Raw genomic sequence first — 27,490 nt, forward strand, 5'->3', positions numbered from 1 at the left:
CATAGGTTATCACATCGATAACAGTTTTGCGAAGAATCAAGTGAACAATGTCTGTCCTGCCAAGCCAAAATAGTGGTTGATGCAAATTGTAATACGGTAGACGAGGCGATCAGGGCAACGGTGCGCCTTGCAACTCCAGACGGATGGACGCACAGACAACTCTGCTATTACAGTATAGTACGGTAGTAGGATTGTAAACCAGTGTTTAGTTAGGATTGTGCTGCTCATACAAAAGGCAAAGCAGTCCTAACCCTGATTAATGAGATGGCAAGACTCAGAGGACTTTGGTAACGGTGGTCTTATTCAGTATTTATTGTCGAATAGACCCATTTCACAGCAACTGTTTGAGGTGGTAAAGCAGGAAGTAACGCAGTTGTAACCAATACCATTAATGGTGGTTTCATTCCAATAGGTCTTCCAGTGGCAGGGCCCGCGTTAATGCTATTGGTTACACCTGCTTTACTTCCTGCTTTGCCACCTCAAAAGGGTTGCTGTGAAAAGGGCCTATTACACTGGAAGGGCATCCCAATTCGAATAAGTAATAATTTATCACAGCCTCACTCAAATATACTACCGGGTTTTGAGCTGCTATCAAGCCATCACCTATAAAAGCATTCACCAACTCATAAAGCATAAGAGGTGGTTTGTGGAGGATCATACCCAATACTGATTCTTCTGAAGACTGGGGCTGGCAGTTCTAATCATTTGGGAAGAAGCCCCTGGTTCACCATTACTCCAGGAACTTACGAGCATGGAGGAATCAATGGTGCTATAAACTGAACCCTGATTGGGCATCAGTAACCTATCAAGAACTGGACTACTTGGGCAACTGGGGCTCAACTGAGTGACAGTCACTGTGGGAACTGTCGTGCTCCTCTGGGATTGGCCCTGGTAGGACTGACTGCTTGGATGAACTGGTGAAGGTGGCGGTTTTGGTGTTTGGAGGTTCTGCTTCCTCTGCCTGTGACGTCGAAGCAAGACAACCAGCACTACAAAGATGATTACAAGAAGAAGCAGGGCCAACAGTGGTAAGATGACCAGAAGGGGGTTAGAGCTCTTTTGTGGGTAGGACTCTACACGAACTGGTGTGTTCCTATAAGGAATATCCTCTGTACCAAGAGTTGGTTTGCCAAGAGTCGTACTAAAAGTGTCAGTTCGATTAGAGCTTCCCCATCGGTTGCGTCCTTTGAGTTTTTGTTGTTTCTTGCTGGGTTGCTGGGTTGAAAGAAAAGCGGTAGAAAGGATTGGTAAAGCAGTTCCATTTCTGGAAGTTTGGCTTGATGTCTGAGGGACTGACGGTGTGGTTGGGAAAGGACCCTTTGTGGTTGAGAAAAGTGTTGGATCATATGGCACGATGGTGAAGTGGAACTCCCCTTTAGCAGGTTGGATGTTCTCAGCTTTCAGTACAAACACCAGGGAGTCATTTAGCTCTTGAACCCCGGTCATGTTGGCGTTCATCTCCAAAGCAACCTTCTCCTGCCTCACATCCTGAAAGGTGAAGGACTCCACCGGTAGGCCAACAGCTTTCCTGGACATTTTAGGTTTTGTTCGAACCACCTTCCCATACTTAGGCTGGGTGACAATTTCAAAAAGAGGGTCACTGTCACTTATATGAGCCAGTTCAGAGGCATTAAGGAAACCAGTGTTAAGTTTAACAGTGATCCCATTGGGAATCCTCAAGCCTTTTCCAAACTGGATCAAAGGTTTGACAGTGATGTTGAGCACTTGGCCAGTCAGGTTAGCCTCTGAAGTGAAGGCAACAAACTCAAAGCTGTCTTCTGCAGAGGAAAGGGACATCATATGATAGGACAGCCTTCCGACCTGTAGGTCCTCATGTTCAAACTGTGTAACCTCTTGGTTGTCCCTTAGAAGTTTACCAGAACTTGGAGGCCTTGTAATCTGGTAGTGAATCGTGGTGTTTTTCCCATTGGTCTCTGCGGCAAGAATGTCTTGGTTCAGTGAAACTGAAGTCTTGCCTTGCTCCAGTGTCAATCCAATGTTGTTCACCATTGAAATGGTGATTTCCGTTACCTCTAGGTTGAAGAGTTTATAGACTGGCTTATGATGGCCATCTGTGACGCTGAAATAGAACACCCCTGAGGAAGGACTTCCATCGTGGATGAAGTATACTCTTCCACTATTGATTTGGGCTTGGGTGAAGGCCACAACCGACTCATTCAAACTTCCTTCAAGAGCTAGGTAACCATTATTGGGCTTGCTAATCACAGAAAACTTGATATCGTCAGGAGGATTGTCCAAGTCTTCAACTTTGAGGTTCTCAGGCATAAGGGCCACTGTATCACCTTGCACAACCCTCAGACTTGGAGCTTTGGTCTTCAGCACAGGGGGATGATCATTCACAGGGGTGATTGTGATGTTGAACCACTCCTCAACAACATCACTATCCTCTAGAGGGTGCTGCGCTGGCTTGCCCTTAGGATTTAGCCACGTACTGAAGACAAAGAAATCGCGAGTTGTCTCCGAGTTGTCGTGCTTGTAGGTGATGCCATATTTGTTGACAATGAACTGGGAGAAATTAGGTTTATCTATGGTGAGGTTTCTCTCACCCACCACAATGACACCATGTTGAGGTAGAGATTTCACCTGGAACCAAACCTCATGGGAGCTTCGCTGAGGCGTTGGCAGTTTAGACATGAGGTTGGAGGCGTCCAGCTTGGACTCGTCAATGACAACACTGTCCCCTTCTGTTACCACAGCACCTAATGGCATTTTCAAAGCACCGAGCAAAAAGAGGTTGATCAACATTTCTTTAAAATTGTATAATAGTATAATGCTTGATGTGATTTGGCAATATATAAATATTAAATTGATTGATTGATTGATTGAATAATCAACATGAACCCAATCAATGTTTTTCCATACCTGTATTTGCAAGTAAGAGTGTCTTGCGCTCAGGTCCTGCATTCTCATAGGAGATGTCTATTTTGAAGGTCTGGGTGTCCAAAGAAGCAGGCGGTGATGCCACGGAGAAGGTCATGGAGTCCATCGCTGCCCATCCCACTGACTCTATGGGAGTTTGAATATACAGAACCTCTTCCTTGTCCACCTGAGGTACACAAACACCACAGATGGTCAGCTTGGCCTTGATCCAAAATAAGGTCACATCAACAAAATTGCACAACATACAGATCAGCAACGTGAAATGATTGTGTAATCAACTGTTTAAACAGTTTGGTAGCCTGCATAATGCAGCCATTTCTGACAGATATTCAAACAGTACAGATTTGATTTCATCATCCTATAATAAGAATGAGAAGTGTGTGTGTGTGTGTGTGTGTGTGTGTGTGTGTGTGTGTGTGTGTGTGTGTGTGTGTGTGCGTGAGCAGAATTTTGGTCGGCCACGGCTATGCCGTTTTACGTACGATCGGGCTGAATCTTTCAGGGGGTGTAAAGAGCACCTGTGTGGGTAACCTGACTGAGCCGGATTTTTTAATTAGGTGATTGCCCTAATTATTTTAAATTTGTTTAGACTAGTGCTGTTCAGCAGTGAATAAAATACACTGAGTAAACACCTATAAGGTTCATAACCCACCATAAATAATTCATTATATGAAAGCCTCATGTGAGCCATTCCGCTAGAGAAGCTTATGGTTGATTTCCTGAATGAAGATGCATCTATTATTCGTAACATCTGACATCATTTAGCATGGGTGGTGAGACCCTAAGCTTTTATCCTACGGTAACTGCATACAACGACATTCTGAGGTCACATCCTGCTTATTCAGTCTATTTCAAATCAGACCTGCTCAAAGTGTATGGAAAGCGGTAGAAAAGTGTTGATGTCGCCCTCCAGCCCTTCCCTCACCATATGTTGTGTGAAAGTGGAGATGTCCAGAGTGGAATTATCAGGCTGCTTTGTCACCAGCCTCCCCAGTTTAGGACGGCGAATCACACTGAATGTGATGGTGCGGTTGGAGGTGTTACTGTTGTCATTGGTCACTGCTTGCAAATCTTCCTTTGTGATTGGTCTTGAGGAGCCTGGATGGAAACAAGAGGTGGTTGAACAAATCAGGTGAAATGGAAATTACAACATCGTAGCAACACACTGATGAAGTGGCATGGATATTTGATGACAAAACATTTGTTGATTTTGTAATCATTTTGATTTTAGCTGTCTTCACACAGAAAATAAAAAAGTTGTTTTGTCTGGTATTCTGCTTAGCTGTAATCACACTGTTAAAATGCAAGTGCTTTGAATGTAGCAAGCTAAAGTTTTCTCTCCAGAAATTCCACTAAGCAAGGACTGAAATAGTCAGATGAGAGTCCTTTGATGTGTCAAATTAAAGCTATACTGCAGACATCACAGACTTTTTATAGCACTGTTCCACTACAGTGCAGGCTGTTACGTCAAATCCAAAGAGACATTTTAATGGTCCAGACTCAGAAAGCTTCCACTTTGACAACAGGGACAGACTTCTGAGAGCGTATTGTCTGCTAAAGATGAATCGCACAACACCACTGCCACTGTGAAGATTGAGGGGATACTAAAAATGTCTGCTGATAAAATGATGGAAAGCAGGATGGGAGGGGTTAAAGCACAGTGAAGTTCATTCAAAACTTTTCCTACCCACTCCTGCCCTCCCTGTCTCCCTCTCACTCCTACCATCCCTGTCTCCCTCTCACTCCTACCATCCCTGTCTCCCTCTCACTCCTACCATCCCTGTCTCCCTCTCACTCCTACCATCCCTGTCTCCCTCTCACTCCTACCATCCCTGTCTCCCTCTCACTCCTACCATCCCTGTCTCCCTCTCACTCCTACCATCCCCGTCTCCCTCTCACTCCTACCATCCCTGTCTCTCTCTCACTCCTACCATCCCTGTCTCTCTCTCACTCCTACCATCCCTGTCTCCCTCTCACTCCTACCATCCCTGTCTCCCTCTCACTCCTACCATCCCCGTCTCCCCTCTCACTCCTACCATCCCTGTCTCCCCTCTCACTCCTACCATCCCTGTCTCCCCTCTCACTCCTACCATCGCTGTCTCCCTCTCAAGGGAAAAAACCCTCTTTGTGGAAGAGGGAGGCAGTCTTTCTTTTCCATCTTTCATGAACAGAGGGAGAAAATGCATTGGTGGGCTCTTCTATCAGAAGTTCCCCTGCCAGAGGTTCAGTCAGTGGCTCATGGTGCAACTTAAAACAGTATTTATAGTTGTTGATGCCCACATATACTGCCTGTGTGTGAAATAGAGCATGAATAAATCTGTGCAGGATGGAGGTTTACTGCGTTGTCAACTATAATAGGACTAGGTGTGGGTCTGTGGACTGGTGTGAAATGCAGCATGAACAGAAAATCCTATGAACAAGCTCCTCACACAATGATAGATCCTTAAATAGAACCAATTATGTTCTGCTGATGCTGTGCAACAGGAAGATTTTTCAAATCAGAGCTCAGATTAAACGAGCGCATCAGTGTTCCGACACATTCGGAAATATCTGTATGCAGCTGAAAAGAACTAAAAAGGGACAAAAAGAGGAAAAACTTTACACAGAAAAAAATTATATCCTACATCAAAAGTAGCATATGTGAGGTCTTTAGTCGATATCTGACAAGATTAGAAAACCTTTGTGCCACTTTGAGGACTGAGACTACCAACTGCAAACTATACACCTGAACAGGGTTGGGGTCAATTGATCAATTAACTTATCAATTCCAATTCATTTTTGGGTGGGAGGGAGGGAGAGGAAGAGGAAGAGGGAGAGGGAGGGAGAGACAAAGAGAGAGAGAGAGAGAGAGAGAGAGAGAGAGAGAGAGAGAGAGAGGGGGGAACGGAACAGGAACAGAATTAAACTGGAATTTCAGGAAGTTTAATTTATTGAAATTCTGTGAAATTACATGCCCCCTTAAATAAAGGTACCTTTTTCAGGTGGTATTTAATGCATACATTGTAATTCTACTGTAATACATACACTATGAGTGAATGTATTTGTAACTGTATTTAATTCATAATTTTTGATTTATAATCTAAATTATCATTACCAAGACAACCTCTCTTAGAAGTGGAATTTAATTCAATTTAATGGAAGTCAATTCTGTTTCCCATCATTCCAAAACAATTCCAATTCTGTTTGCTTAGAGCTGGGTGCAATTCAAATCCCAACTCCAGGAATTGAATTTGAATTCAATAAGCCCCAACCTTGCATCACAAATATGTTTTGAAGTCCACAGTGTAGTGGCATGGGATTATACTGGATTGATGAAATGATAATCACAAAATGTCTCTTGATTTGTGAGACTTGTGAAATCATGATGACTGAATGTCTGAATGTGTTCAGGCACAATGGGGCATTTGCAACCACTAGTGAAGAATCTCCACAGAGGTTTCTACAAAGCCCCGGACGTTTGAGGAGTTTGTGGGAAAGAGGCAAAACATCTCCCCAACCGTGTGAAAGTGTCTCACGTCACTCTTCTCAACATCAAAACCCTTCATTGTCAGTGGCGCCCATCCCGCCCCCCTCTCTGCCCTGCCTGGCACAGAGCACAAACAGAGCTGCCACAGACAGACAGACAGACAGACAGGCAGACAGACAGACAGGCAGGCAGACAGACAGACAGGCAGACAGGCAGGCAGACAGACAGACAGGCAGACAGGCAGGCAGGCAGACAGACAGACAGGCAGACAGACAGGCAGACAGACAGACAGACAGACAGGCAGACAGGCAGGCAGACACGCAGGCAGGCAGACAGACAGGCAGGCAGACAGACAGACAGACAGGCAGACAGACAGGCAGACAGACAGGCAGGCAGACAGGCAGACAGGCAGGCAGGCAGACAGACAGACAGGCAGGCAGGCAGGCAGGCAGACAGACAGACAGGCAGACAGACAGACAGGCAGGCAGGCAGGCAGACAGACAGACAGACACAGACAAGCTCAGGTTTTCAAGTAGCCACCCAGCAGAGTGTGCCAGCTGGCTGTGTGCTGCCCTCCACCTAACTCACAAAGCAGACCATTTGGCCTCCGCACAGATTGAATTAATGTGTTTGCAAACAAGAGACAGGGCTAGGTCAGCCTATTATTAGCCCTAAGAAACTAATTGTGGCATGTAACATAACACTAAAGCAATGACTGCAGTTCATGATTCATCTGTCTGCTATTTGGGTAAAGCAATGAGTGGTCAGTACGTGCTTCAGTGGAAGGTGCTGAGTGATTCAACCAAATGAAGTCTGGGCAGACTTTAGCAAGCTTTAGCAAGCCAGGTTCAATCAACTTTATTAACCTTCCACTCAAATCTGAAAATGAGAAGTAACAAGACAAGGTAAAGAGGAAATGACAAGTCCACATGGTTATTGCAAGAAATATCTAAAATTAAGAAAAAAAAAAGAGTGATTGTGAAAGAGAACACGTATGTGTCTGTGGCAGATATATAAATAGAAAGAGATGCTTTGGTTCATTTAAGGAAGTAATTGTGTATTTTCATGATGTATAAGTCTGTCAAAGGTAAATTCTAAACTTGGGAGTGTTTCTTAACTTGCGTAGTGGGACTAAAAATAAAAACACACAGCTAAAAAAAAGCTGATGCAGCCACAGGTAAGATTTGTAGTTTGAAATTCGGTTTGGAACGTACTTATGTCTGAATAAAACCAGCAACCAATGAAAAGAAAGAATACTACATTAGGTCATATTAAAAGGACATGCTTGCACTCAGAATGGGGGATTTTTACCTGGAAACACCTTAAGGGGCCGGTTTTTCTCCAAACTCAGAACCAACGCTGTGGCGGTGATGCTGAAGATCTGCCTGGGAGTGAAGTTCACACCATCATTGACTTGGAAGTTGAATCCTCCAGACATGGCACCTGAGACACAAAGACAGTGACATTAAATGACATGCTAAAACTTTCAAGAGGGCACCAGATTGAAGAACTGCAACTTAGCTTTGCAACCGCCGGATTTTCCTTGGCACATGACTGCTGGCCTCAAGAAAAACCACCAATATTTGCTTCAAAGTCAAATTACCTCAGAGAGAGGAAGAGAGATACTCTACACCAGTGATACTCAACTTGCGGCCCGGGGGCCAGATGCGGCCCGCGATAGGATGCCGAGTGGCCCCCCCGACCTTTTTCACAATTCACAATGAAAACTAACGTGAAATAAAGTTTGACTGAGCTCCAGCTAAATTGTCAAATACCGCCGTCTGCTCACCACCCAGGCTCTTATGTACTTAACTAACTTAACCTAACTAACTTAAACTAACTATCTGTGTGCAAAAAATTGTCAGACTAAACTCCGGCTGACACCCCAAAAACCTACAATCTGCTACAGAAAAATGTATATTGTTTGTTTATTACCTGGCCCCTGGCCTCCTATAATTTTACGAAAGTGGCCCCCAGGCAAAGCAATTTGAGTATCCCTTCTCTACACTATCAGGGGAGTTCCCAGCAAACAGTTATTACAACCTTTACTGGAACATGTACAGGCAAAAGAGAAGCAGATAAACATCAGAACAGTAAGCAGAAACTTATCGCAGTCTGACGCCATCACATGTTTACAGACCTTCTCTCAAATCTTAGATTAGAGCTTCCAGGCTATGAAATATATTATAACCCCAAACCTGATATTCATTCCAGTCTACCTTAATCGTATCAGTGTTGTTCCTGCTGCTGAATATGTCTTCACTGTCATTCCAACACAGACATACCAAATCAAACCCTTTGAAAACTCAACAGCATCTTCTAGTGGGCGCAAGAGGAACAGCAACAACAGGACAAATCAAAATGCAACACATACAAAGAAACAAACTGGGGGGAGGGGGGGGGGGGAGGGTCAACAATTTTGCCCCAAGTCCAAAGCTTGAGGGAGAATAACATGGAACGGTTCACAGAGCCTTGTCTTCGACCAACTATACTATTTCTAAAAAGTCACATCATAATTACAGTCTTGTACACTTTTAATATTCTCCTCCATAGGAACAGCAGGATTATATTTACCTTTCTGTTCCCTTTTCCAGAGTTTCTATATGTATATTGTTATTATCTGAACCTTTTACTGAGACAAATTCTTGGCACATGTACTTGGAACGTCTCTCCTGTCCTTTCCGGGGCTAGAAAGTGTTTATACTGTACTGGGTGACAAGAAGCAGACTTTACCACTGTGAACAAACAGCAGCTGTCCCTGCTCTATGTGGGCCTGGGTGAAGTTGAGCACCGCCCTCATGGGGGCGCTCTTCAGGGCCAGGTGTCCGTTGCTGGGCGGGGTCACCATGAAGTAGAGCTCCTCTGGGGGAGTGTCCGCGTCCTGCGCCCGCAGATCCTCCGGCCTGATCTCCGTCACAGAGGACACCCACACCTGCACACAAGACGGACAGAGACACCATGTGTAAGCCACACTTCAACACACATCCAGAACATGGCCGGGGATAGGGAGGTTTTGCTTGACAGAGCTCATGATAGTAAGGACTAACAGTATTTCACAGCTACATGTTAATTCAACATTTATTTTGAAACTGCAGTGAATGGGCTGTTTTTCTACACTAGAATGAAACGATAGGATAAAAAAACATGCCAAAGTAAGGCTTATTTTCCATCTATGAATGTCACTTTTGAAAAAATCCCCATAATTAAGGTGTTGCGGAGGAAAAACACTGATTGGGGTTTTGGACACAATACAAGAGGATGTTGTCTCATTTATGAATTGATTTATAACAATCTTTCCCCAGGTGATGCTTTATTTCCACTATTTTTTCCAGATATTGTATATATTGATATATTGATCTAGAAAAGGAAGAAAGAAATAACAGCAGAAATAACACAACAAGGTTTATACTGTGTACTCATGCTGTCATGGCTCTGAATGCAGCTCAAAAGCTCTGTCACTTTCAACTATACTATCAAATGAAGCAGAAATGCCACAAAAATCATCTCTGACTAAGGCCCCTCTAGACAGTAAGACAATAAGAACCTATGGAAAGATGCTTCTGGGTGAATCGCTGAAGTCACACACTCAACAACATAATCAAAATGACGGACATGCTGCACATCACACAAATATACACATTGCGCGCACACACACACACACACACACACACACACACACACACACGAATAATTAGGATATACTGTAGTACAGAGCAATGCTGAGACACAGTTCAGCATTCACTTTCAAATGGCTCCAGTGAGCATGAATGCCTGACTCAGGACCAGAGGAAGTGAAACATAAACCACTGAACCACAGAGCCACGGAAGACAGAAGATCCGCTCCTGAACCACAGAGCCACCTGTCACAGGTCAGGATTTCCTCCAAAATACAGCAAAGTCATCTAAAGCACGAGAATATGGCCTCTAAAATTTGGTGGGATTTGAATTATCGTTGATAAAATCGATGCCAATAAGCTTTAAAATAGTTAATTACCCCAAAAATGGTATTTAAAAAAAAGTATTTTAGAGGTAGATATTTACTTGTATATTCCTTGATTAGAAGCGGATATTTTTGTATTTTTTTTCTATCTATTGTACACCGCAATGTAAATAATACTGTGATTTTTGTTTAGAAACATTACATGGTGTTCTACTGTAAATTGCGTGATGGTGATGATGCATGAATAAAAATAAGTTCACAATTTATATTTTATGTCATTCATTCCAACGGCAGCCTCAATAGAGCACCAGAATGCAATGCAGCCACGAGACATGTTGCATTTTGAGTAAGGGGCGTAGCCGCGACGATAGAGACACACTGTTATTCACTATAGCTTCTTTATCAAGTTTTTTCGTGTCCGCCCCCCCCCCCCCCTTGAAAAATGCACTAAATAACACTGAAGGGAAAATAGCCTTGCCCCTGAAGGCTGGGGTAAGAGCTGTTAGTGCTATGAGTACACTGCTCTCTTCCCTTACTGGAACAGTAGCATGGGGTACGTTTTTCAATTAGCACCTGTGAAGCCCACATCCACTTCCCACATGGGACACCAGACACTTCTACACGTGTGTGTGTGTGTGTGTGTGTTCACACACACTGTGCAGCAGAGCACATCACAGAGTTAGTGTACTCCCATGTGTGAACACTTGCCACGTGTTTGTGTTTGTCTGTCTGTGTGTGTGTGTGTGTGTGTGTGTGTGTGTGTGTGTGTGTGTGTGTGTGTGTGTGTGTGTGTGTGTGTGTCGTGAGTACCACTCAGACTGGTACCACTTCACAGGATATCACACCTAGATCAGTGTGATAAACACTGTTAGTCATCACTTTCTAAGAAAAGACACATGAGATCAATTTTCACAAATGGTCTCTGACTGGAGTTCAGTCCTACCAACGCGGTGGGACGCCTGCAGCTCTGCTGAGGCGCTGACACATCTCCACTCTTTTGGTGTTTGGTTGTGTTGCTTTGAGTCGAGATGTTTTTATAACCCTGTTTTTTTCCACCTGCACAAATTAACAATCTTTTTATTTTATCTGCATTGTATTTTATCATTTCACATCTGTACAAACTAAACTAAATAAAATATAAAAAATTAAAATAGATGAATCTATTTAAAGATTTATTTTTGGCATTTATTTTTTATGCTTTAGTAGACATAGTGTGAGAGATGGGAGGGTATGGGAGAGAGAGTGAGGGGAGGACATGCAGCAAACGACTGCGGGCCGGATTTGAACCCGGGTCTCTGCGGAAAGGACTGAGCTTCATGGTAAGCACTCTACTCACTAAGCCACTGGGGCACCCCCATCATCCACATGTCATTCTAATCCCCTTTTAAAGCACCCCGCCCCTCCCCGTGATGACTCCTCTCAGAAAACCACAGTGTTCTGTTGACATCTCAACAGATAATCTGTCAGTGATGTCACTACTAGAACATCAAAACATCAGAAATTGTCACTGGTTTCCTGGTCAAAGACTTGCATAAGAGCAGATTTTACAGTAACTCTGATTAAGATCCCTAATGAAATATCAGTAATTGAATAGTTATGTTTCAAAATCATACAACTAATCATACCAAAGGATTTAAAATGAATGATTTAAAATATAATACATAACTTAAGCTGTTGGGTCGCATACTAATCTTGCATGCAAACAATACCTTTACAAACTGAAGAATACATCAATTCCTACTGTGACAAGAGCAGTACATCTCCCCAAATACTGTACATGTTTGAGGCTGAAGATGAAGTGTAGAGGCAGAGAGCCCCCTTGTGGACACTGTGCCCCCCAGTTCCTTTTCAAAACAATCACACCTAAATCAAAGCCAATATCAAACGTAATGATGATGTCAACATCACATTCAAGTGAAGCTGCAGGCCCCTCTCAAAAAGATCTGCAAAAGTTGATGATTGAATCACTATCCAATCACTAGCCTCCTGTTGCTCTGCAGTCGAGTGAAGTGTAGAAGGCATTCTTGTCCGAGTAAGCAGGATCCTGGAGGAATTTGTGGTGTTCGGGACAAAAAGCTGCAGAGAGCCAACAGCTGCACTTCTGCCTACTCCAGCCACAAAGGCCACCCGTGTACAACTCAGGAACTCTTCAGCATTATTCAACACAGACACATACTGCTTAGCTCAGGTGTTAGGAGGGGGATTTGATTTTTTTTTACAAGGTAAGGTAATATTTACTGTTAGGATAAGCACATTTCACAGTAAGTAGTAGAAACGGGATTTTATTTACTTTTCTTTTTTAAATAGCAAAGTGAGACGTGAAACAGAAGAAATAGGACTGTGTGTGGACCGAGGCCATGCAGTCAGTAGTGTGTGCTATTTCCAGGCCATATCAGCATGCCACTCAACACCAGGATACCATGGAATGGATTAAAAATAAGTGATATATTTGCAGTAACAGGAACTTGTGTCCATGTGATGCCTGATTGAACAAATGTTGGGGTTATTTTTCCATTTGGTTCAAACTCACAAGGAGCTTTGGAAATCATGTCCGGTCAACCCAGACTATGTCGAATGGCAACTTCAAATTTAATTTAAGCAGCATTGCTTTAAATGGACCTTAACAGTATTTGTGATACTTTCGCACACTTTGCTTCACAACTGAGCACTGTAACTGCCCATTACTGCTTTATCATTCCCACAAACACATAAATACCAGCACACCTCACAATGTATGCCAATGTCTGTTCAGTGCTGCTAGGCCCCCTGGACCCTCCTCCACATAGCAAACATACTTTCCCCCATCCAGCCAGCCGTGGCCATTTTCAACACAGCCCACATGAAGCTTGTCTGACAGCAAGCCATGGTGCCAGAATCGACAGTAAAAAAAAGAAAGGTCCTGGGTTTAAATATAGAGCAGCGTTTGCAGACTCACCCTGAGGACCCTGTTGGTTGTAATCACAGGAGGCTCGTCGTTGACAGCTGTAACGTGGATGTACAGTGTCCGGGCTGCACTCTGCTTCCTCAGGCCTGTGTCATTGGCCATGACAGTGAAGTTGTCATCCGAGCTTTCGCTGCTGTCATGGACGTAGTAAATGAATTCATGCTCCACCTGGTTACAGGTTATGAAAATGATTAGGGAGAAGCTGACAGTGGAACTGCACACTGAAATTATGCCAAAAACACACTACATAGCCAATCACATTAAGTATCATGGTTTGCCACATGATACCTACAGGAAAAAATAATACACATTACAGAGTACAGTAAAGCTGTGTGTAGAATAGTGAAATTAATTGATCTGTATTTTCAAACATGCTGAAACAACAATTAAACAATTAAAATTTCTATTGTTCTGCAATATCTGTCAGAGTGTGTCTGAGAATGTCTCACCTGCCTCCTGCTGAAAGATGTTATGGGCACCGCCGGGTAGCGAGAGTGCTCAATGTGACCATGCAGTGGAGGCTCAGTCAAACTATACAGGAAATTGATTCCAGAGAAGTGTCTGTTTGTGACCTTTAGCACTTCCTGGGTCAGTGCCTTGGAGGCGCCCTCGTTCAGCGTGAAGTTGGAGACCTGCAGCGGGATGAGGCGAGGAATGATGTCAACAGACATCCTGATGCCGGCGACGTCGGTGATCCCGTTGGTGGCGTCGAGCGTAAAGGTGTCGTTGACTTGGCTGGGCTCTGCATGCATGTACTGAATGTTCCCAGTGTTGATGTCCTCTTGGGAAAATGTCTTGATGGGGGACTGCTTGGTTCCAATGTAGCGCGCTTCGGCTTCGACAAAACGGCGGAGAAAGCCATGAGATGGGGCTACCTTGACCGTGAATATAACCTCAGATGGCAGGTTGTCCTCATGAGTGACCTGCAACAATCCAAAAAATATTCAGCTGTTAAATTTGAAATGTTCTGTGTGTCACTTTTACTAAAGTTTATTATTTTTGTTCTCAGTGTAACTTGGCAGATGAGATCAGTGTAATTTGTTAGGCTTTTTCCCTTTTTGCTACCATAAAAAACGGAACACTAAAAACTAGGGTTAGACCAATATACTGATCACAGATATATCGGTCTGATGTTGGCCTTTTATTAAACATCAGATTATCAACTAGATATTCATCTCCAATATAATGGATACGATGGAGTTTGTTTGATTACATATTTATTGTGTAAGTCAACCATATTATACTAGTCATCTATAGGAAGCCCTTAATCTGAAATGGTTCCATTGAAACATTGTGATCAGATTCCACACACATGCATGAATATGTTAGTTATTGAATATGCATGTATGTTGCGCTTTTACATAACTACTATTCAATTTATCATCCTAGGTGTCAAAGGAAAGCTTTATAATGGACCATATGAAAATGGTACAATTTAAAGACATTGAATATTGGCACCAAATACCGGTAGTATTAACCAAAATAATAATAATGCCATTGGCCTTCAAATCTGCCTTCAGGAGATCACTATTAAAACCATTAACAACTTTATTTCAAACTTCAAACTTATTTAAACACTGACAAATGTATGTTCTTTGAACTCTCTCACACACACACTTCTTTGAAACACTCACCTCAAGTTTTGCGACATCAATGTTAACTGGTTTCCCCTCTTCCACTAGTAGAATGTTGTTCTGCAGCACGATGGGTGGCCTCTGGTGGCTTTCCAGGTAAACCTTCACATTGACCTTCACTGCGAGTGTAAGGCCTTTGGCTCTCACTGTGAAATTGAAAGAGTCTGCCAGATGGTTGTTGTCACTGTGTCGATAGGAAATGAGCCCACTCTTTAAGTCCCACTGTGTGAACGACTCCACCTTTGTGTCATTGAGATAAAGTCCTCCATACTTGGGAGTCTCGTACACATTGAAGATGACCTCATGGTCATCTCTGATGTCCAGGTTTGACATGACGGTAAAGTTCCTGGTGGAAAAGGTCACGGATTGGCCCTTCTGAACCAGTAAGCCAGTGTTGTTGCCAACTTTCAAGAAAGGGTCATGAGCGCTGACGTCTAAAAGACTCGAGACAAAGTGTTTCCCATCTGAGACGAAGAGCACAAACCTGCCAGCGCTCACGCCTTTGTGAATGAACAACACTCGCTTTTCCTCCAGATCCCGCTGGTGAAACTGGAACAGCCGATGAGACGTGTCATTCACCAGGACCAAGTCTCCCATTGGGATTCCACGGCGGGTGTAAAGCAACTGGCCATCATGGAAGTCAGAGTCGGCATCATGGTAACGCAGATCCTCTGCAGTGAGTAACCTCCGTCCGTCCCTTACTACGTGGAAAACTTGATCAATAACACGTACCGGCTTTTGGTCATTGACTAGCTGGATGGATATGTTGAACGTTCCTTCTTTTGACCCAATTTCATCCTCTGCAATGGAAGATTTGAACTCTTGGCTGGTGGAGGCTATGAACGTGAACTCGTCCTGAATTGTTTCACCGTCATCGTGAATGTACATTATCCGTTCATCCAATATATCCTGATTAGTGAATGTAAGGATGTTATTGTAGCTAGCATTAGAATTTGACTGAGTAATGCGGGCTAGTTTTCCATATTTTGGACTACTTGTGACAGTGTAGTACATGTCCTTTGTACTTAAAGTCTCTGCAAACAACTCGTCCTTTGTGATTAGTTTACTTTCTCCCTCCAAAAGCAGCAGTCCATCATTCCTCATGAACACATTGTTGACATCAGCTTTAACAGAGATTTGGAACTCATAGCTTTGTGATTGAGCGTGTTTGGAGAACACTTGAAATCTGAACTTGTCACTTGTATCTTCATAAGGCCTGTCGACTAGCTCATAATGTACTTTGAGGTCCGTGACATTTCTTTGGCTAAAGGTTGCATTCTTCCACAAGGCTGTAGTATCAAGCAGGACTTTTCCTTTCTTTGGTGTGGTGAGAACCCGAAAATAAAGCTCATCTTCTGGGAGGGCGATACCTTCGGCTGTGGCATAAAGATACTGAGAGTCCAATGCCACTTTTCTAACTTTATCCATATCTACCATTACATTCCTCAGCAGGTTGTATCTCACCCACTTCACAGTGATGGGGAAGAGCAGTTCAGTGGTTGCCCTTGCAGCCACACTAACTTTGCACTTAAAGTAATCAGTGGCATTGGATGTCTGCATATCTTGGAAAGTGCTAACATACCTTAGCCGCTCTTTTTCTAGCAGCCTTTGTGAAAATGAGTCAGTGGGCCTCCATTCACCACTTGAGTGAAGTCTTTGCAGTTCTCCATACTGAGGGGGTTCGATGGTATCATAGCGGATGTCTACAACTTGCTTTACAGCATTGGTTTGCACAGCCAATCGATTTGATCCAATCACAGCTGCCTCTCCTTGAATGATCTCAAGGCCTGTGTTATTGGCAATCTTATACTCCAGTGCTACAGCCATGACCCTTAGAACCACAGTGTTGCTGACCTTTTCCCCATCACTAACCCGTAGCACTATCCTGGAGTTCCTCACCCCCCTGTGAACATAGTACACATTCAGTTCCTCCAAGTGTGTATAAGAGAATGAGGTCACTGCAGTACCAGGGCTGTTTTCAATTTCCAAATATCCTGCATCTGCATTCAGGTTGCCCAGCACAGAGAAGACAAGGTTGGTGTAGTTGCTGTCAATGTCTGTGGCCTTCAGAACTTGTGTGGTTAGGTGTTTCCTTGAGTTTTCCAACAGGACAAACAGATTCCCTTCAGGGAGACTCAGTTCAGGTGCATCGTTGGTGGGGGTCACAGTAATATTGTAACGGTACAATTTGTTCCCCTTCAAATAATCAGGAACTTGCTTTCTACTGCTACAATAAATTGAAAACATGAAAAGGTCATCTGGATCTTCTGAGCCTCCATGGATATACATGACTCGTCCGTGCCAAAGGTCCAACATGCTGAAAATGTTCTCCTCTTGGTCTTGGTCAACATCAAGCCTTATCTGACCACGCAAAGGTTGCTCCCGAATTCTGAACATAATCTGAGATTGACGAATGCCAAGTTTCCTGAAGTCCAAGAGAACTTTGATGTGTTTGGATTCGAGAGATGCTCGACCACCCTCTGGGACCACAAGGTTTTTGAGATGCACAAAGTTAGAGCCATACCTTCTGTCCAGGCCCCTTGCAAGAGTCGACGTGTGAAGCGCTGGTGTTGGCGTCACTGAATCAAATCGGACTGGTGGAACAGTTGGACTCATGGTGGTAGATGGCTCTGGTTCTTTCTCTGGCTCACAACCAACTGAGATATCCTTGGTAACTACAGCATTGGAGAGACCTGTCTTGACACCATTGACTTTGATAGTCTTCAAACATCCCTTCAAAGAGCCTCCACGAACACGCTTTCCAGACACAGAGACCAGCCCCATCTTTCTGACTTCTGATCTGGTGCTGTCATCAATACCACCAACAAAAAGAGAACCTTTAAGCTGAAGCCCCTTTGAACGAGAGCCAATATTGGTTTTCACCATCTCTTCATCAACAGTTAGCTCAAGGCTTTTAGAGTTGAAGTACAACTTGACAGAATGCCATTTCCTGTCATTAACAAATGTGAGGGAGCGAAGTTCTATTTTGGTCCCACCTTTCCCCACTATGGCCACCGGCAAACCTTCCTGAATCTCCACAGCCACAAAGTCTCCTTCTCTGGCAGAGTTGTACAGGACAATTCCTTCTTTGGCTGAAGTGTGCACCACACACTCAAACACCGCTTCCTGTTGGCCGTTCCAGGGTGGAAGTGCAATATAGGCCCTGGAGCTGAAGAAGCTAACAGGGTCCTCCTCACTGGCAAAGAACTGGGGACTACAGCCTAGAGACACCTCATGGACACTCTTGAATCCAGCGTATGGCCTCAACGATGACAGCATATCATGCTCGTTGAAGACCACCTCATCCATACAGCCACGGAAGCCAGTCAGGTCCCTGGGCAGATAAAGTCTGTCCAGGCCTCCTGAGCCTCCGACATAGAGACCATCCACTATGTTGAGATCATGATGAGCTCCGGGCATCGTTAAGCTGCTGTGAGAGTTCTTGTCCACAGTTAGAGTGACACTGTGTTGCTCATGGCGGACCTCCACAGAGTGCCAGGCCAGGTCGTTGAGCTGGGTGCCTCTCTCGGAGTGCATCAGTCCCTCCCCAGATCCAAGGTCCAGTTTCAACTAAGAGTAGAAGAAAAACAACTAGATTACAAAACAAGTAATATTACAGGAATATAAGGAATATATATACGCATGCTGAATCAATGTGACCCAAACAACAATACAAATTAAACGTAGGTTTATCAGCTTATGGTACAACACATTACATTTTTGTTGTTTGATTGTTTATCAAGCATGTAGCTCAAAGCTGCAAGTATTTAACTAACCTTGAAATAAAAGGTTAAAAAACAAAACAAAAAATGAAACATAGATTCTTGTACATAAATCACCCATCTAAAATATTTTCACAGTATCAAATGAAAGGATTTTTTTAAATATATAACCTATGATGATGGTTTATATTTTATAAGTATGTGATTAACTGTAGATCCTGTGACACCTGGAAAGGAGTCAATCATGTAGACTGCACTTATATTCCATGATGTCACCTGTTGTTAAAACCGCCGGCTTTGTCTGTGTTTTCAAGCAGGAAGAGCACTATTATCTCTTAGCCTTCAGCTATCTTCTCCTTGGAGGGAGCATCATGTCACCATCTCAGACTAACGCTGCATTTAGATGACATGCTTGTCAAGGCTTGCTGCTGAGTCCCAGCTATTCATGCAAGGGTCTCAAGGGAACAATGCTCATCTCTGACTCACGTGGAATAAGACCCCAAGCCTCAGGGGGCGATGAAGGGGGGGGGGGACTTTATTTGGTGACCTGTGTCAGGAACAGGGATGAGTAGTTCACTCCTCATGCTCACTGAACTATAACAATGCAACATAGTCATCAGTGCGATTCATTCCCCGCAGCACAAGTCTAACACAAACAGAAGTTTAGTCAAAAGAATTTCTTCAGTTTGATGCAGAGAGCAAATAAGCTATAACGCATATCTCAGGACTTCCTGAAATGTTCCTTCTGAATATGTCCATGCATTACAAAGCTTGTACATCTGCCCATTTTGTATGCTGATTTAGGCTGGCAGAGCTGCTGGCAGAGCTGCTTACAGAACGCTTTGTGAGCAGTCTTGAAGGGACAAATGTCTTTCACTCTTAAATCCTGCCAGCAAAGCTTGTTTCTTCTGCCAAAGATAGTGTATCCTGTTTGGAACACAAATCCAGCCTCAATGTCTTAGGTGAGTTCAAAGTGAATACATTTTTGTGTGGTATTAAATCATGACTAAATCTCCATAAATAAGATAAACAAATAGGTCCTACCTGTTTTCCCCCATTACATGTAGTCAGAACCATAAAGATTGCAATGCATAAAGTAAGCCTTTTTTGTGTTGATAGCCACTATCTACAATGTGATATGAATTTAACAATAAAAAATTACAGCCAATCAACGGAATACACTGCAGGCCTTATTGTTGGCTGATTGTAAATCCGGCGATCTAGCACTATTTTAAATTACTAAATTATCAGGCCTTCAAATCTAGTGTGGTGGGCCTCCGGCCGGTCGGGTCCACGATGTCACGTTTGTGACTCACCCGGCGTCCACCTAGCCAATTATTTATTATAGAATAGGATTATACTACAGCACTCATTGCAAGTCACTGTGGGTTAGGAGTGCTGGCTAAATGCATTCCATTTGAGCCACTATGATAACTAAATGATCAACATGATAATTGTATTAACTCTGATTTGATTGTTGATGTTACATTTTCAAAACACTGCAAGCCAGAGACTACCGTATTTGGAATTAATCACAGCAGCAGGCCAGCCACATTGTCCAACAGGAGAGCTAAAATAATTCAGTCTAAAGAGAACCTGACCTTTTCATTCAATCTGCTTCAAGCTTCTAGTTTATTAGTGACTCAAGCACAAGCCACTGCTTGATCACTAATCAGATCACTGTCATCTGTCACTCTGTTCACTAATCAGAGTGACAGATCACAACGCTGGCTATGCAGCAATGCTTTATTAGCTACAGAAAAAAACTGTCTGCAATAATCGTGCATTCCTTTATAACTTGGGACTGGTAATCTTACGACTTCAAAGGTCATGAGCTGGGACGGTGACGTCATCAGAGCTGGTATTTCCCATTCCAAACTCAGGAGGCTCAGCAGCCCCGACCTCAAAAATCCAAGATGGCTGCACCGCGCAACAACAGTACCGGTAGTAGTAATCGTAGTAATATTGTTTAGCACTTCTGTTTTGTTTGTGTCTCATTAAATCAGCTGTACACACAGCACTGCCTAACTTCCATCTGTGTGGACATGAGGCTGCAGTGTTTGTATGCGCAAAATACCATGAAATGCCATGTTGTCAATTGTTATTGCTAACAATGGCTAGCCTGGCTAGCGACTGGATCTGACCAATGAACAGTGAACTTCCCAGCTCAAGTTTTCTGCAAATGGAACGCTAACAAAACGGATGTGATGTCATTTAGCCTCCACATCCCAGTTATTTTGCGATAAAGGAACGCACGATAAGGCATAGAGTTAAATCCATTTAAACAGAACAGAACGACTGCACAAAGTAGACAATCTATTGACTCTTTGGAGAGATTTTCATAACCGGAGCAGCCAAGCAGCCCCATTGATTGGTTTCCCCTTTATGTCTAAGGAAATTGTGAGTTTGTCATTCAATGCAAATATACAATAAAAGCACAGACGCTTGCATATCGTCTCATTTGATTAAACCTATTTCATAATGTCCTAGTTCCCATTTATTGTGACAATTAATGGCTGACATGGAGTTAAATCACATCAAGCAGGCTTGTCTGTCTCCTTGTGTTGCTGTGTTGAGAGAATGACACTGTCAAGTGAGATGGAGACATGTAGCTGAAGGTTACGAGTCTGTTTCCGTGTGCATGTGTATGTGAGTACATGTACAGCATGTGCACAAGGCCCTGTGTCCTTGTGTGTATAGTATGCATATATAAGTGTGTGTGTATGTGCGTGTGTATGTGCGTGTGTGTGTGTGTGTGTGTGTGCGTGTGTGTGTGTGTGTGTGTGTGCGCGTGTATGCTGCCTTGAGCGCATACGCTCATGTGTTGGGGCCATGGATGTACCCACCTGCAGGCGACCAGCATGGAGCTCCAGTAGCAAGTAGTCCGTCCGGCCGGCAGCTAGGAACAGCAGGCCATTGTTGCTGGAGGTCCGGAAGCGCATGCGGAGCGAGTTATGGTCGGACGACTCCGTTGCCTTGAGCTGAGCAAAGCCATCGCCATAGAAGGAAGCTGGAGAAGGAGGGGCAACAGAGGGGAGAGCGAGATGTACACAGAGCAGAGAGAGAGAGAGGGAGAAAGAAGGTACAGTTTATTATGTTCAGATGTGGGGTTGACTGTCTTTTCAAGGGTGTGAACAAAGTGCACCATATTGAAATCACAGTGAGCTGTATTGATTATTGTTGGGAATGGTAGCTGAGATAGGAAGTATAGTAGTGAACATAGCAAACAGAGCAAGTCAAGCAGTGTGGTCTTAATATAGGCAACATTTGACATTTAGATGTATACATCATGTACATGATGTGTGTAAGCTGGACTAATTATCATCCTGGGTCTTCTTTACAAGTGGAACACACTCAGCTGAAGTGAGAAGCACACACACAGCTTCATCACACACACACACACACACACACACACACACACACACACGCACACGCCAAACCCGATTTTAAAGTGCTTGTAAATTCTTTGGATGCGTTTAGGTTTGCCTTCCTAGTGGGCCAGTTGTTAGTGTTGGTACTTTGACTGGTCATCCATAACAATTTAAGTGCATCCAAGTACGATGAGAGCACAAATATGATCGGTTTAAACTTTAAAGCTTTACCTATAGTTCCTATAGAACCTGTAGTAGCTGTCAGCCTTCTCTGCGACTGCTCATGGTCTCCTCTGGCTGCTGAGAACCCTGCTGGTCACTGCTGGTAGTCTCTCCCCACTCCCCAGACTCAAATATTACGTTGAATCGCTGCGCTCCGCATACTAAGTGAGTCTGTGCCAGTTAACAGCCACTGCTGGTTTTGAAGGCGGGTTGAAATTGAATGAGTGACAGGTCATAGCACCGATGAGAGAGCGGTTCGAAAAATGGGCTGCACCTCCCGTGTTGTCTGTGATCGCAAAGTCGTTACTGATTGGAGAGGACTGAAGCCATCACTGGCATATGACTGGCCAAGTGAACGGTTCCCTCCCATAACCAGCCGGCTGGGGGGAAGCGTCCCAGACCCAGAGAGAGCTCTGCAGCATGCAGTAACATAGTGTATCAGCGTAAGAAGAACTCTCATGGGTCTGGCGTTGAGACTACTGCTGCGGTAGCGGTGGACACTGCCTAAATTGCTTATTTTGGTATGCTGATACAGCATATGAATTATGAACACCAGTGATATATTATGTATTCTGGCCTTTCTCTGGGCGGGATTGGGGGTGGGGGGCTCAGGGATTTTGTTGTTACTTTTTGTTCATTGTGTTTCCATGTTGTCTATAATGCACATTGGAAAAACTCAAAATTTAACATTCAAAAAACTAACCTATAGTACCTATAGAACCTATAGTACCATATTTTGCATCTTGATTAAATTACAGCTTCATGGATTGATCTCTGGTCTATGGCTTTGGGAGAGAATCGGTCACATTCACAATCATTGATTGGACCGTCCTACACTGTAGAAAACGACAAATCGGAATTTTAAAACTGAATGGTGTTTCCCTTTCATTCCACAACTGCAGTATACAAAGGTAGTGGATGCGGAGGTGGCGAGGAGGGAGGCCGACATGTTTGGGCCTGCTCTGCCCTGACAGGAACCTTCAACCTGAACATGAAAGCCTCTGACGTCCCCACATTGTCTCGGGCCTCATGTTCCAGAAGCAGCGTGGCGGACGGTCCCAGCTGTTTCTTCTAGCTCGCCTCCCTGCCATTTCACATCGCCCTGTAATCTGGGCTAATGCACTCTGAAGCTTTCTCATCTAGCCTCCATGCCCGGCCACCACCAGTTTACTTTTTCATGAGCTTGAGAATCCCAGGCGTATTCAAAGGTTAAAGCACATCTTCAGCATCTCTTTCCCTGGAAAGATATGTCCGTTTACTCTAAATTTGTTTCATTTGGGCTTCATCGCCCGAGGGCAAGGACAGGAGGTCAGCTGTGCCTACTGCTGAGGGGCCAACTGACTCACTGGAAAAGGCTACGTAAAGTTACTGCGAGGTAATGCACCTTTTCACTCCTAAAAAGGGTTCATGGACTAATGGATAGTTTTCTTGACCTAATCCAAAGTCTAAATGAACAAAATCAAACCACTCAACCATGTAACCAGTGGGCAATCATCAATAGCTGATTGCCGAGAGTAAACAATGCAATATCTTTGGACTGGTTGAAATCAATATCACGGAAATCATGAGGATTTTTCATACATACAATATATACATCTCACATACATACATCTCACGGATGGAAAATCTCATGTTAAATAATCAAATTGAACTGAAGGGTCATTTAGATGTGATCTCAAACAAAACTGGTGTTAAAATAATATTCCGACCACACCTCATTTTGTCTTTTTAATCAAATGTGCCTGTTATCATCAGCGGAATTGTGTTATAATATCCCAAAATCACAATATAAACAATATGATTCCACTGAAAGACGATAAATAATAATATTTAATTATTGCCCAGCCCTGAGTGCAGCTTTAGTGCTCACAGAACAGTGAATATTTGTCTTTAGTCCTAAGAAGACTGTCAGCTGGAGAACTAGCACAAGAAAATATACTTTTGCATTGCATTTATCCCTACTGCATATTAAAAAATAAAGCAGGTGATTGACAAGTCTGCCAGAAGTTAACAGTCTCATAACAGGAATCCGACGACGTGTCAGCCAGGTGTGGGTCGAGGTAAATCACAGAATGAAATATGGCTGTTGCAACTTGGAAGAGAGGCTTTGGATAAAATCCAAAAGTCCTGACGGACTCTGATGAAGACGCACCCTGCGTCGAAACGTTAGTTCAATAAAAGTTTCGATACACTTGATCCGTGTGCTACAGTACTTTTGGATTTTATCCAAAGCTTCTCTTCCAAGACTTGCCCTCTCCTGAGAGCACCGGACCAGCCTGCTGGGCTGCTTGGGTCGAAGTGCGCCTATAACTTCATCCTGCAAGTATGGCTGTTGCAACTGTTAGGAAATCAATAATTAAATACAGCTGGAAATACACTAGTGGAAATCCATTGGCCCATAGGCGCATGGCACACAGTAGCCCCCTGCTTTAGTCATCCTCAGAACATGGATGGATTGACTGGCTCTAGATACATCAGAAGGAGAAGCAATTCTGCAAACTGGCCAAGAAGAATGCAACAGCATTTTCCCCTCAAATCCACAAGGATGGACCTGCATGCTCAGTTGTATTAATTTGTCACATTGCTGTTCAAATCACACGCCTCCTCATGTGTGTTTTACAGCTAGGGGCTTTTCTCAACGCCGTCACCTGCGTGTGGAACTGGATCCTCAGGGAGCTGTTTAAAAAATAGCAATCAGATAAATAAACAGTTGGGCAAAACGTCAACTTGTTTCAACTGTTTTGAGACACCTGAGTGCAGAATGCTGGAAAAGTTAAGTATGTAAATTAAAGAGTACAGGAGAGATCAGAACAAAAGCAAAGCCACACATAAACATAGCCATGAACGCCTGACTGTGTGTATCCCTCAATGAGCAGAAACAGGAGGTAAACATACAGTGAACATAGCCATGAACGCCTGACTCTATCCCTCAATGAGCAGAAACAGGAGATAATTGAACGTGCTTCTTTCATCTCCACTGTGCAGGCGCTGTCTCTGTGACAGGGGCATTGTTTGTGAGATTTCACAAACCCTTCCTTCAAGATCAAAGCCAGTGACCTTTCAGTGAACACCCACTCACAGTGTTAATTTGAGGGGCAAAGACCAGCAGTTGTCACTGTGTGTGTGCTCAGTTTATACATCAAATGTTAAGATGTAACTTGACTCAAGTGCCTCTTCTTCTGTCATGCAATTCTGTTGATTCAGTGTCGAAGCCCAGCGCGTCACTGTTTCAGCACAGGCTTGTTTCATAACGCTTTCGGGTCCCAAAAGGAAAGAACAGAATAAATGTAGCCGGCTAATCAAGTAAACAAATGTCTCTACTGTAGTTATTTTGAATGGAGGAACATGGGGAGTATGAGTCATGGGGGAATATAGTGTCCCCAGGGGCACACTATAAATTTAGACGATGCATCCCCACAATTCAATTCAGACAGACGTAAATATAATAATGTACATTATGAGGTTGAAAGTCACGTAAAAAAGAACACATTCTTTGTTTCTTTGCAGGCCATTTGTTTCTCTGAATTCACTTGTCATTTCTGTCACCGTGATATAGCCAGATAGCTCTTCCACTGCACTGGGCATCACAGTGCATTTCTGCAGCAGCAGCTTTGGATAAAGGTAGACTCAGAGAGAGCTGCATGTCCTCTGTGCACAACACTGCCAAGAAGATGCATTATATATATATATATATATATATATATATATATATATATATATATATATATATATATATATATATATATATATATCCTTTAACACAAGCCGAAAATATATTCCCTGATGTTAGTAGTGGTGAGTGATCAGGAAGAGAATGAATCACCATGGCATTATAGCAAACGCTCCTGATGTAATGCATGAAATCGGCCTTAACCAATCACATTCCTGAGCACCTCACAGCAATTTAATTACATAGCCTAGCCTAGCTACAGAAAAGCTTGGTCAATCTTTTGGATGATACTATAATAAGCCTCATTTTGCATTGTTATTTCATTCGCCATGGCTCTTCAGCTGTTGGTAATCAGTCACTTAGCCTTTTCAGGTTGCAACAGTTTCCTCGGCTCGGAAAACTATCAACACTGGGAGACGCTTGTCAAAGTTAACCTATAACGTTACAAAAACAACATTGGAGTCGAAGCAAATAGCCAGTGAAAGCGCCGTCTAGTAAGCGTTTTTCTTTGTTTCCCAATCTGAAATCAAAGTTTGATTCTCACCTCCCGCTGCCAACCCGAAGAGCAGCGACCACCACAGCAGACCGCAGAGCCACAACTTCCCCACAGAGTCCATCTTCTCCCCGTGTCAAACACCAGCTGCTAACTGCGCTCCACTGGCTGCATGTTCACAGCTTAGGACTTTTTAGTTTTCCCGTAACGTTTTTCAAACACTTCAGGAGTTCAGAGAATCTGCTACTTATGTGTGTGTGAGAGAGAAAGACAGCTCCGACCGACCGCTGCTGCTATGCAGATCCGCACTAAACTCCGCCTCGACCGTGTGTGTGTCATTGAGATGTCGATGCCTGTGTGTGTGTGTGTGTGTGTGTGTGTGTGTGTGTGTGTGTGTGTGTGTGTGTGTGTGTGTGTGTGTGTGTGTGTGTGTGTGTGTGTGTGTGTGTGTGTGTGTGTGTGTGTGTGTGTGTGTGTCCGTGTCCCCTCCTCTCAAGTTTTATTTTCATTTTGATAGAAACCTCAGTCCCCAGGTTTTAATTTTGGGACAGGGGATCTTTAGGGTGAGATTACCTAAGTGGTAGCCTACACATCTGAAAACGGAACATGTACTGTCAAGTTTTTCTAGTCAATCAATCTGTAATAAACATTGTGTTTTGGTTAGGTGTATGAAAATGTATAAAGTTTAGAGTGTACAAGGGCTTAGAACATTATGATTGAACTTTCCCCATCTTCAATTATGTCTCATAAGTTGTTGCAGCAATTTTTGGGTTGACCATTTGTTACACAGATTTTGTGCAAGATTTAACCATTTTTGACCACTTGAGAATTTATTGTCGTCAAAACTCCTTTTAAAATACCATGACCACCTTGAGAACACCATAGAAAGATTCATGCTGTGATTTGGTATCAAACACTTTTGACATTTGGACAACGTTTGGAAAAATAACTGTAACTGCAACAATACATTGCTGGCGTGTGTTAAAAACAGAGTGGTCACTTTAAGTCCGTAATGGAAACTGTCTTTCCAGTTGCTACTACAAACCTATTGGTCAGGCACAGCAAATCAAGTCATAAACAAATAAAAGTTTCACTAGTGGGATTAATTTAATATTCAGTGCTTTTCA

General features: G+C 43.4%; 1 protein-coding gene across 1 annotated transcript; it reads right to left on the reverse strand.

The window, feature by feature from the left end:
* Positions 1-654: 654 nt before the first annotated feature.
* On the reverse strand, positions 655-26,487 carry cspg4ba (chondroitin sulfate proteoglycan 4ba; the record flags this gene model as incomplete). The annotated part of the gene is made up of 10 exons (XM_083644181.1): positions 655-2,720; positions 2,884-3,067; positions 3,827-3,999; positions 7,679-7,810; positions 9,101-9,299; positions 13,243-13,419; positions 13,701-14,174; positions 14,886-18,455; positions 21,454-21,617; positions 26,415-26,487. 10 exons carry the CDS (start codon positions 26,485-26,487, stop codon positions 655-657), a joined length of 7,212 nt encoding a protein of 2,403 aa, XP_083500307.1.
* Positions 26,488-27,490: the final 1,003 nt, after the last annotated feature.

The sequence above is a fragment of the Poromitra crassiceps genome, assembly GCF_964638095.1.
Source record: "Poromitra crassiceps genome assembly, chromosome: 10".
NCBI lineage: Eukaryota > Metazoa > Chordata > Actinopteri > Beryciformes > Melamphaidae > Poromitra > Poromitra crassiceps.